The sequence below is a fragment of the Xiphias gladius genome, chromosome 17 (genome assembly GCF_016859285.1).
Source record: "Xiphias gladius isolate SHS-SW01 ecotype Sanya breed wild chromosome 17, ASM1685928v1, whole genome shotgun sequence".
Lineage (NCBI taxonomy): Eukaryota > Metazoa > Chordata > Actinopteri > Istiophoriformes > Xiphiidae > Xiphias > Xiphias gladius.
Window position 1 is genome coordinate 17019182 of NC_053416.1, and position 12184 is coordinate 17031365.

The following is a 12184-nucleotide window of genomic DNA, read 5'->3' on the forward strand; positions in this document are numbered from 1 at the left end:
TATTTGAAATAAGCCATAAAGTGAAACAGAAAAAAAGCACCCAAAAAAAACAAAAAACCCACTCATATCCATCGGCTTTTCTGTCATTTTGCGTAACCTTTTATAATACAGGCCACCACATACATAGTGATTTTGCTGTATGAATCAGGTACCAATAAAATACTTGCTGGTTCCCACAGTTTCTTTTCCTGGGACCCCATGTTAAAAAAATACTTCTCCTTTCTACTAAAATGCCTAAATGTTCCAATAGTCTTGCTTTCTTCCGCTGTACTTACATTTAGGTTCCAGTAGGAAAAGTAAAGTGAGTTTTTCATTTTCTACAACCTATGAACACACATCAAATGTTGCCCATGAAATACTGAGGTAAAGTGCATCAAACAGCCAAATATCCCATTAAACAGTAATCCGTGTGAAATACAGTCTTTCATGATCTTTCCATAATAGGCAGTATTATAGTAAATATAGTAAATATAAAAGGTTGTCATCATTCACAACCCCTTAATTCATAACAGTAGTTGAACCACAGGTTGAAATTATTTTGATGAGGATGGTTAATACAAAACATTAAATGTTGTGTTGCCTCTCAGACTCCATGAATACAAATAGTAAAAAATAGTCTCACGTGATATGAATCCGTGAAAGCTGCATATGATATGTTCATTTTCTGCATTTCCTTTATTTCTTATTTTTTTCTAAGATGCTAAGAACAGACAGATAGTCAGCTATCTGGATGTCATGCAAACATGTTCTGATTAAAAAAGACACTTTTTTATTAAGCATAGAGCTCATTAAAAAGAAACGACAACAATCAACTCTACTATTGAATACAACTAAATTTTCCAAAGTTAAAGGAGGCGCATTTGGTGTAATATTTGATGTACTTGAGGCATTTTAGGATATCTGACCAACAACAAATGCTTTAACAGTTACAAAAACCTTGTTTTACATTCACGTAGAGTTATAATTCATACGCTTCAAGACGGAAAAAAAAAAAAAAAACTGGCAAGTTGTGGCATTAAAACACCCTGACACACTCATTTCTTCTGCATTAACCCATTTAAAGAAATATGGTATATCCCTCTCAGTTGCACAGTAAATTATGCTGGTTTTTGAAAGACTTCACTGGCTTGAAGTGTGCAGTAAAGACATAGTACAAAACCATTTTCACAGACCATTTATACCTTTGTACTGGGTTTAGACATGTTAAAATCTTCGTTGTCTGAACTACAAGGCAAGAGTTAAGGCAAAAAGTAAACAATTAAACAAAAAATCATTAAGCAGTATATATATGTGTGTGTGTATAATATATATATATATATATATATACACACACACACACACGCACACACACACACATATGGACCCATGCTGACCAATCAACTGTCAAGAGATCTGGAAAAATAGTGAAACATCACAAAGTAATTCTCAAAGATTAAGTAATTGTTCCTGAACACAACATCTACAAAATATTCTCTGCTGACTAACTCAGCTGGCAGATGTGGTAGCAAAAAGTAAACAACCAATTATAAAAAATAGAACCCCTTCCATAAGCATTACATTTCCAGTTAACATGACATCTCAGAGTAGTTCATATAAATTTAAACATTTGCATAAAAATGTAAAGAAAAAGGGCAAGCACGGTACAGCATGTTGGAATAATATAATACAGTTTGTAAGTTCTAAATTTTTTTCTTAAATAACTCACTTTAGTATCTTCAGTAACATATTAACAGTGGTAACAATCTCAGGTGATGACTGTATGGCATCTTTGTGATTTTCAGTCAGAGACCCTGAAAAACAAAAGAGATGGAGTGAAACGATAAAAATCCTGTCAGTTTGCTCTTCCAGAGCCATGAATGTGCAGGCTTTCTTGTCTTTTTAGGCCCCCCCCATTGTAAGAACTGAACTTCTTGCAAAAGGAGAGGTGAGCAGAGAGTCTGGCTTCTTCTCTTGTCTAGATCTCCTCCTAGAATGGAAGCACAGTTTGGAGGGAGCTTACCATCTAATATCATTGTCTATCTCAATGTATGTGCATAATATACTGTATATGTGTATGTACTCACACTTTGAGCACTGCCCCCAAACACAGAGACATCACCAGTGTGGCAATGATGGCAACGGCAATATAGACATAGGCTGGTGCCATGTCCCATTCTGGTTTAGATGCGACTACTTTCATTTCTAAAACAAAGGTAAAAAAAACACACACACACACACACACACACACACACACACACACACACACACAAGAAGCCAGGTTTATTTACACATCTCTACATCTATCAATGAACCTCACAAAGACAAGTCGACTAAAATCTGCATATAGAACAATAAATCAGCAGAATTAGCAGAAGATCCATATTTGGACATTTGATAAATCGATGTTGTACTTTGGACACATTTTTGTTATGTAAGCGCTGTACTACAGCATTTTGTAATGGAAATTCTAAAAATGCTTATGAGGGTAAAGTGATGACTTTCAGAATCGACGTTAAGATCACACCCCTAGCAACGTTCTCTGGCACCGTCTAAAAACTAAGGGGACTATGCATACCCAGGACTACAATTTACAAATTCTTTACATTCAAGTATGCTTGAGGTCAGAGCCAAAACAACATAACATCTGTCCAAATATTTGCAGACTAAGTAAACTAACCTCAAAGACTGAAATCAGATTGAATTCCAGCTTCCCAATATGATCAATTTGGTTTTGCAGAACAACAACAAGTTTTACAAGAATGATAGATGTCTGGAGATCATCAAAAGCAGATTTTTACACTGCACTTAGGCATGCATGAGAGCTGATAGAATAAAAAAATAAATAAAACAGACATTGCAATGTTCAGTTGAAAAGTGAATATTATTTCAGGGAGCCTAATATTGATCCTCAAGGAGCACCTTTATCAACCATCTGGAATACAAAGAGGGAGACTTACACCAGCACAGTTTGATCAAAATTTTTATTCTGTGAAAATGACGAGTTTTATTTATGAACCTGAAGGTACAGATACTTAGAGATATTGGGATTATTATTATTATCATCATTAACAAACATGAAGTCAGTGAAGTATAAATAAACTGGCAAGAGATTTGGCAAGTAATTAACCATTAAACATCCACACAAAAAACAAAAAACCCAAAGAATACGTTGTTTCAGTATTGGTGGACATCCCAAAGGAGGTTGATTTTAACAAGCATGAAGACAGCAGTGTCTGAGACCCATTTCAACACATCCTGCAGCTGAACTAGGCAGTCTGTGGCCTATAACTATTTACCTTCTAATGGGCAAAAATGAACTGTTGTGCCCCATTGTCTTCCCACACTGTGTATAAACCCTGTTGCCTTCAAGCTGCCTTTAAGAGCCTGTAAAGAACAGTGCACACAGCCAATTACAACCGGCAGCTCCATCATATTTTATTTTGAGCCCAAGAAATCAACTAGTACGCCTACATTCTCAGAAAAAGCTAGATCGTATGTGTCAAATCAGTGCCTTAAAAGGTACAGTTATGTAACCCGTGACTAAAATGTCCTTTTATAATAAAACTCCAAAATAGGCGATTAACAAAAAAAAAATACTCTCTTGTTTCCTTTTTTTTCACAGTTTAGGAATGCTACTTTCCTTGTGCCATGCAATCTATGTTGTGGCCAACTCCCTTTACCTATTGGGTGTAAACACAAGGATACAGACAGACAATATTCGTCACCAGTAGTGCAACAAAGGCAGAATTTTCTCCTGTGCCTCAGTCAGTGTGCTACCTTAAATAACTTCGGTGACTGTGCCTTTACTTAAGGCAATATTTGTACATATTTGGAAGCTAAACTTATTACCTTCCTGGCTCATGAGGACTCATTATTCTTATTATGGTACATCTGTGAAAAATTTACTTTTCAGTATAAAAATGCACTTTTTCAGTACAAAATGACAACAATCTAAGTCCAAAAATGTAATGCAACTCTCGACTTAATCTCAAATAATAGAGATTTTTCAACTAGATTTTCATACACCTACAAGACAGAGCTTTAAGATAATGCAGGACCCACTTGGTGCTTATCCATTTGGGTGATGTTGTCTAAGTGTAAGGTGTAAATTTCCAAACAAATTTGAAATGAATCTAATTACCACAAATAAATTGACACAAAGTGCAACTGAGGTGTTTCAGGCCACTCGAGGTCTTTACTTTTATATCACTGGATACACTATGTTTCCTTTCATCTTCATTTTTTTCAGGATGTTGTCAATACCGTACAGTATGAATCCTAAATAGAAGAGAATCCGTCACCCTGCCATACAAAGGACTAGACCTTAGCGGCATCTGTGGCTGTAAAAAAAAAAAAAAAAAAGAGGACAAATTAAAAAAAATCAGCACAAATTATGATTAATGTTTGCTTGACTTAGCAGTTATCATGTTATTCTGACACATCTGGCTGAAGTTTTATGAATTACCTATTGAATTGCATAACACGTTAGAATGAGATTTCATTCATTGTCAGTGCATATGTATTTCCATAGCTCTTGGGATCAGAAAATCTTTAAAAATGAAAACATTTTGACTTAGATCGTTACTTCATCAAACAAAATCCTCTTTGACACTGAAAATGGTATGGAGAAAGATAAACTCCAATAAAGTCTAATGTAATAATTTCAATTGGAGTTGACATTAGAATAGAAGGATAGCGATTTTATGAAATGAATAATGATAAAAATGCAAATTAAACTTACTACGATGAAGACGTCAGGATCTTCCAGATGGGAATCCATTTAGTTACCGTGACTCATGAAGACTTGTTGACTTAATGGCTTTAAATTAAAAAGTTGCGTTACAGCTTAGTATGTAATTCCGTTACCCACTGGAAACACACTTTGAATAAATCCTTCAAGAATGATTAAATACACATTTCTCATGAATTTAAACTCATGATTAGGGATGTCCCAATCAAGTTCTTTTTTTAAGCCCCCAGTCCCGATCCAAATCCTTTAATCCTGGGTATTAGATTTGATCGATTAGTATTTATGGTAGTTACATGTTGATTAAATAAACTATGTGTCTGACAAATGGAAATAACCCAGCTGTATTTGATCCCACACACTTTTTTATTTTTATTTATTTTATTTTATTTTATTTTTTTTTTTAATGGGCTTCTTGATCCAAATACTACGGAGCCCCCCAGGGATCACGTTGTAGAAAAAAAAAAACATCTAGACGAGAGTCGGCGGATAGGTTGTGGGTCTTTGGGCCCTCAGTTTTGTCTTGAGTGAGTGAAAAGCGTGCTCAGTTGGGTTGAATTCAGGTGACTGGCCAGGCCATTGAAGGATACTCGATTCCTTTGGCTCGAGAAGCTCTCGGGCGGCTCTCGCAGGGTGTTTGGGGCCAAGATCCGTCTGTACTGTGAAGCACCGTCCGGTAGGTTTTGCAGCATCTGGCTTGAATCTGAGCAGATAGCGCGGCCCCACGCAGCCGGAGGAGTGCGCGCACTAGTACACCGAGCGCGGGGATTGGCGAACCCGGGAGCGGGCGCGCACCCAGCTACAAGGAAAAAAACTACCCGACGCCGTGATGGTTTCCAACGCAAAGTGCTGTTAACCCTCCCTCCCAAGCACTCTTTGACGGGGAGCGCGCCACAGCGCACAGCGTCCCGCCGGCAAGGTTGCTCACTTGAACCGTCCACAGAGACGCTCAGCGCCGGGCACAAATGAGAAACAGCTGCCTGAATGTTTTCCCCATCGCTTTCCTAACAATCGTTAGCATCGGAGTTTAATGAACCTGCGCTCTTCCGTGCTGCCCGAGGAGTTGAGACACTAGCAGGCTGAGGTGGGGGAAAACGCCGGAATCGGATTTTGATCGCTGTTATTTTAACTGATACTGATCCAATAAAAACGTGTCGGGATCGGCAACAACACCGATCCTTAGCATCGCCTCGGGACATCTCTACTCACGATGTTATGAAAACTCAAGTTAAGATTTTTCACATCTCTAGGTCTGTGGACTACAGATGACAAACACGCTATTTGTCACTGTCTGGTGACCCGGCTTCATGCTAGAAATGATCCGTTCAGGTGTAATTTGTTTTTATTAACAGAATACCTGCGTGTTTTAATGCAGTGTTGTAGTAAACTGAAACAACATTACCTGGGCGGCAGGTCGGACGACTCCACTCACTCCAAAAGCTTTTGTCTGCGCAGTACTTGTGCAATTTAGACCGCACCCTGAAGCAGTCTCTCCCATGGTTGTGGATTAGGGGCAGGGTCAGGCTCGTCCGTTTGGTTAAAATCAGCTGCTGTCAATCAGAAAAGTAAGTAGAGAAAGGATATTAATAAAAAGTTAGAGAGTTCATGCTCAGGGCCCAAACAGGCTTAAAGCTGCACCAGTAGTCACTTGTTCATAGAGAGAGGGAATCAGACAAACCCGGAGAGAATTAATATTCTGCAGCGCTACAGGGCTTTTAGTATCTTGTAGCACATTGTTTTTGTTTAGCACATTTGGATCAGTCTACCCGCTCCCCTCATCAACTCAGTTTCTAACAGCGTCAGGCAGCTGTTTATAGCTCTGATAAACCTCTTATAAACTACCTAGCCAGCACCAAACTGCACAGAGACTGTTAGGGAATTATCTATTGGGTCACACAGGTCAAGCATGGGCCTTGAGGTCTCAGGCTAAACAGCAGCAAATCTTTCTGAAAGGCACAATGTCCTCTCTCCTTGAGACACTGAGCAGCTGTCTGAGGTCATTTGGGGAAAACAGAGCCATTCTGATAAAAGTGAGGCAGCATTGCTGTATGAGCCAAGGTCAATTGAGATGGCTGTTTTTGCCGGCCTAGACGCCATAGATTGGGGTCTGCTAGAATCCACGGGCATGGCCAGATAACAGTGGCTCCAGACCAGGATGTAATGACGTTACGTACTCCGACTTACGAAGACATTCAAAAAGTAAGCTGTGGGTTGACTCTTATAATCCGCTGCTATCCTCACTGACAAGAAAAATTTGGTCTTGACACGTAACTTGTCTACTAACGGCACACGGTGGAATGCAATGGATAATTGGAGTCGTGACAGATCATTAGAGAGGGAATAAAGCCAATGACTGGAGTCAGATAGGTAGTTGAGCTAATTTCAACACAGAAATTCTTGTAATGTTCTTGGAAATAAGAGGAAATGAAAATGAAAAATTATAAGGTGCACGAGTTTTGAAGAAGATGCTCTTGCCGTTTTACATTTTAATTTTGTGTAGCTTATTATTCGACTCTTCTTGGTATGCTTATACAACTCTCACAGCAGCCTAATCCTGTTTACTGCAGGTGGCTCTGCAATGCTTTACCGTTGCAATTTTTCCATCAGGCGCTTCTTGTCTGTGTTCCACCTCCCATTCTAGGCAGTGTCCAGGAATCCTCCCGAGAGGACTCTCCCACTGTATTTCCATCGTGTCTGGACCTGTTTGCAGATGCAGCTTCTCTGTGGTTCCAGGCTTCACTGCAGAAATATTCAAAAAAGGGACAAGCAAATACAGAAATTAAATAAAACTTAATTTAAACAAACAGCAGATTTTCGTGAGATCACAGTGAAGCAAGTAATGACCACCAACACATGAGGGAAACAATTACAATACCGTCACTGAGCAGCCAGTGCTTATTATGATTGCACAACTCCAGAAGGTAAACACGCATGTACCATGGTTTTGGATTTGCAAGGAGATGAATGTTGGTTTCAGGGGCCCTTCAAGAGAGGAACCATTTATGCAGAAGTTGATATCACTGTAATCAGGGAGAGCTTTCCCTGTGAAGTTGCAACCACTCCTGACTCCACCTGAAATTATGTACTGTGGGCATTCCTCTGCCTGTTCCAGGTCCTTGTGCCTGGGGAAGAGACAGACCAGATTGCACACTGCTTACACTGCTTAACTATATCTATTCATCCAGACAGTTGCCTATGGTTTGCGGTGCTCAGTAGCACTTGACTTTAGACATATAGTTAGGTACATAAGTGTTTTGACAGCGACACAATTTTTTTTGTAATTTTGCCTATGTACACCACCACAGTTGATTTGAAATTAAGCCATCAAGATGTGATTGAAGTGCAGACTTTCAGCTTCAATTCAAGGGTTTATACAAGGGGCTGTTTTTCAAGTGCTAGGTGTTTACACGTGCTTGTCTTATCCATTAATATTGGTTTCTTTCTGTGCACATCTAGACAACTGTTATTATTATGCGTGTAATTGTACAACGACTTTAAGAGAGACTGCCAAAGCCGTGCACTTGTCCTGCGCTGAATTTCACATGGCTGATCTGCCTCAAGAAAAACTGCATATGTGCTTGTATCCCCAAAACAAATTAAGGGAAAAAGCAGAACTAAGAAGAGCTGCAGGCTTCATCATCACACTGAAACTACTTGATTGGATAACCAAATCATGTTAAAACGAATAAAGGGAAGAAATCCATTTTATCCTTTTAATCCATTTTACTTCAATGACTTATACAGTTATTGCATAATATCTTTGGTTTTATTGCCTCCTGTCTGTACGAAATTTCAAGGCCTTCCATCAAATACTGTAGTTATAGACAGAGACATTTCACTTTGAACCTAAATATGTCAGCTTGCTGGTGGCTCTAGAGGAAAAGTCACGGGATCACCAAAGGCACTAGGATGAATTTCTGTGCTAAATTTCATGGGAATCCATCCATTAGTAGTGGAGATATTTAGCTCTGGATCGAGTTAGCTACTGGATGCTGCTGACATGGCTAAAGAAATTGTCTTTGTTGGACACATGACACACCAGAAATATAGATATTGCTGAGAGTTGGCTGGCATCTGTGGGTTTCTTCTCCAATTGCACTCCATCCTCTCCATGTTACTGAACACACAGATAAAATGCTCGACCTTGATACCGCCAACACCTAGAAGTAGAAAGATCAACGTCAATTCATACATTTTCCAAAACAGCCAGGATCTTATCACTATATTTTTTTTTACTACACATCTGTAAAACCTCAATGACTGACCTGTGTTGGGAGGTTTCTGGACCAGTTCGGTGTAAGTCGTACTCTTGATCATAGTACCGTTGGTGCAGGGTCCACTCAGCAAGGTGTACACTCTCACTCTAATGTCCTTCATCAGATCAAACTGGGTACTGTACGACCTCTTAGGCGTCCTGATGGCCTGTCAAATCAGAAAAACAAATTTGTTTTACAGTTAATAGTTTAAATTTAGGTGTATTTACATTGTTACAGCTATCAACAGAGAAGCCTATAGAAACATTTCCGTGACATATATTGTTCTGGGAAAACTGAAACTGTGTGCTTGCATTCAAAGCTGATTATTGTTGTCAGTCAGTCCTGTTTGAAAAAAAAAAAAAAAGTGATGCCTCAGTTGGCATCTTGAAAAGGTCTTGTCCTCAATCCAACAATAAATGCACCTTTCAAAACATGAGGCTGAGACTGGGCTGGGCTGTGTAAAAATTATATTGATTTTCTTTGTCAAAGTTAAGCTTTGATAGCTGTTGTGGGTCATAGTCACAGTCATTATTATATCATCACTCATCACATATATGATCATTGTATTACGTATTGCTCACTCCCAGTTATCTGTCATGTTTCTCACATTCTGCCAGTTCTGTGTTTTCATTATTACTAACTGTCATGTCATTTCGGACCAGGACACTCCCCTCCGCCCATCTTCCACCTTCTCCACCCCTGCACACTCCTGCTCTCATTGACCTAATCCTCTACTCTGTATATATACCTCCCTGGTTCCACTCAGAGGATCTGTGAGCTCATTGCCGAGCTCTCCAGACCGTAGGCTGTATATCTGCCTGATTGCTGTTGCTGGCTGTTTGCCTGCCTTCTTGAATGCAATTCTCCTGGCCACCCCTTGCCTGACATGTTTGTTTGCCTTGTTTTGAACATTCCAGTAAATATTTAACTCTTTTCCAGCCTTGATTCCATTGAGCTTTTGGGTCTTGAGTTTCTTAGGATGTGATATTTATCATTATCTCAGTAACCTGACTCTTTCCTATGTCAGATACTAGTATCCCTTGGAAACATTACTGCATCTGTATTGCTCTATGACTGATCCATGATTCAGACATCTGCCCCCACCTCATACGAATAAAATAATAGTGAAAAAAAGGAGAGCCTTAACAGCTTTTTCTTTTGGGGCTCTTCAAGAATCAACTGCCCTCATGTCTTCCGAAGAAAACATTTTTATGATACATAATTTCAAACAAGTAAGTAAGAAAACAGTGTCTCCTTAGCTAAATCAGTGACTCCACACTGTAAAGTCCCATAACTGAAAGCATGCAGTATTTTAGCTAGAGTGATGTGGCAGATTTCAATTTTGTCAAGATATGAAAACCAACTTTTTTCACACACACATCCCTGTTTCACACAAATTTACACATTTAATCAGGGTTGTTCGAAGTGGAGCAAGTTCCACAGAGATATCAAAAATGGAAGTCCATCCAGTCCATTTTATGGTCCTTTGAGGAGCCTGTTTGTCTACCTAATCCGAGCAGAAAAGTGTCATCTGTGCAGGGTTATACACAGTATCCTCCTAAGGTAACAACCATCATGTCAAGATTATCATAGTTTTTCATTTATGTTATCAGTTATCATACACATATTGTTTACTGTTATGGCTACATGAACATATTTTGGAGAAGTATTCACAATAGAAAATTTTACAGCTGTTAAATCTTTATTTATATGCCTGGATCCCATACCATGCCTGAAAAGACTTTATGTATGATTTGAATAAAATGACAAGCACTTACAGTCCAACTCTCCCTGTATGTGTTGAAGTACTCCAGCTGATAAAATTCTGGGCACTCTTTCATTTCGATTAAGATGGCTGGGGGGCTCCATGTAATCTCAAGATGTCCAAGATGACCGAGGTCTACTATCAAAAGGTCCTCAGGAGGATCCACTGCAAGTGAAGAGGTTGTTTATTTACAGAGGATGTGTCTATAGCAAAAGCCTTAAAGAATGAATGTTTATGCCCAGTCAGACCCCCGACTCTCTTCTGGTCAACAGCATAATACCATCCAGTGCAAATTCTCAACATGTATTACTTTTAAATTAACCGAATATCGGAATCAGAGCCCAACAAAAAAAGCATATTATACCCTTATGTTGCCGGGTAAGTGAATTGATGCTCGGATAATCTACCCCCTCGTTTTTTGGCCCAAGATGATGTCTTTTTACTTCCAACCTCCAAGCACACAGTTACATCGACACTGGCCACCATCCCGTGTCACTGCCGAGCCATTTATTTATTGTGCGACCCATGAAACGCATTTAACTTCGTTGCACTCGGTTACATTAAAGAATGATTTCGTTTTTCGGAGTTGAATTGATTCGAGGATAAAGAAATGAATGGCAGCGGATCGATCAGTGAACAATTGAAGCACACAAATCTGGACCAACCTGCAAGTTCATTCAAGTGTGTGCAAGTTACCAGGAGCAGCATCAGTGTAGCTTGATGAGTCACCGAGAAATTACTTGCCATCACGTTTCTAGCCGAGACTGAAAAAAACAAATGGAGTGAAGAAGGTGCAAAAACGGCAAATCAGAATCAGCTCACTTTAAATTCGACCGTTAAATTGTAATCTAAACTGGTTTAAAAAGATGGTACAAAAAAAAAAAAAAAAAAGCAATAAAACAAAATTAAAAAAAAAACAACAAAAAAAAAAAACGCATCACAGAAAATGCCCTAAAGATTTCCCAAAGACGTTGGGACTGACTTTTCCCCTGTGGTAAGTAATAGAAATGTTCTATTAGATCAAGCAATGCTAAACGAAATATAGCCGTCAGACTTGCAGACGAATGTATAATTAGCCAGTACCTGAAAGCAAGTGGGAGCGTTTTCCTTCTGTAGCAGGTTCAGGCAAAGTTGAGGAGACTGACACAGTGTGGGTGGACTGACCCATTTGTAAGCTCACACGCTCATGTGGAAGGCAAACTTCAAAAACCTGACTAAGACGGCCCCCCCCCCACCCCTGCACTGTTGGGTTTCTTAGTAATCGGGAAAAATAAATTCACTGAGTCGGTGACTACTTATGCAATAATCGCACTGGTATTTGTATGGTGTCAGTATTAGTATGGTGAACTGGGGGGGGGGTCTACTATCAGAGCCAACGTTGGCTTTTTTTACACTACAGTCGTTATTTCGTGTTGGCTCTTGCCCTGTCACTGCGAC

The 12184-nt window shown here is 39.3% G+C and overlaps 1 protein-coding gene across 4 annotated transcripts; it reads right to left on the bottom strand.

The window, feature by feature from the left end:
- il13ra2 (interleukin 13 receptor, alpha 2) lies at positions 1 to 11929 on the bottom strand. 4 transcript variants are annotated; one of them, XM_040151180.1, is made up of 11 exons: positions 11831 to 11929; positions 11413 to 11511; positions 10761 to 10912; positions 8992 to 9148; positions 8766 to 8886; positions 7664 to 7848; positions 7314 to 7465; positions 6129 to 6273; positions 2064 to 2181; positions 1908 to 1966; positions 1 to 1790 (listed from the first exon to the last, which is right to left on the bottom strand). In XM_040151180.1, exons 1-11 carry the CDS (start codon positions 11913 to 11915, stop codon positions 1702 to 1704), a joined length of 1362 nt encoding a protein of 453 aa, XP_040007114.1. In that variant the 5' UTR covers positions 11916 to 11929; the 3' UTR covers positions 1 to 1701. The 4 variants fall into 4 exon arrangements, with proteins under 4 accessions (XP_040007114.1, XP_040007113.1, XP_040007115.1 ...); XM_040151179.1 differs by having other exon boundaries at positions 6129 to 6276; XM_040151181.1 differs by lacking the exon at positions 1908 to 1966 and having other exon boundaries at positions 6129 to 6276.
- Between the last annotated feature and the right edge of the window lie 255 nt (positions 11930 to 12184).

Coding starts and splice junctions, on each gene's coding strand:
- il13ra2 (XM_040151179.1), bottom strand. CDS start 11,915: ATGGGTCAGTCCACCCACACTGTGTCAGTCTCCTCAACTTTGCCTGAA. Junction 9,149..10,760: donor CATACAGGGAGAGTTGGACT/GTAAGTGCTTGT, acceptor CTGATTTGACAG/GCCATCAGGACGCCTAAGAG. Junction 2,182..6,128: donor TCGTCCGACCTGCCGCCCAG/GTAATGTTGTTT, acceptor CCTTTGTTTTAG/AAATGAAAGTAGTCGCATCT.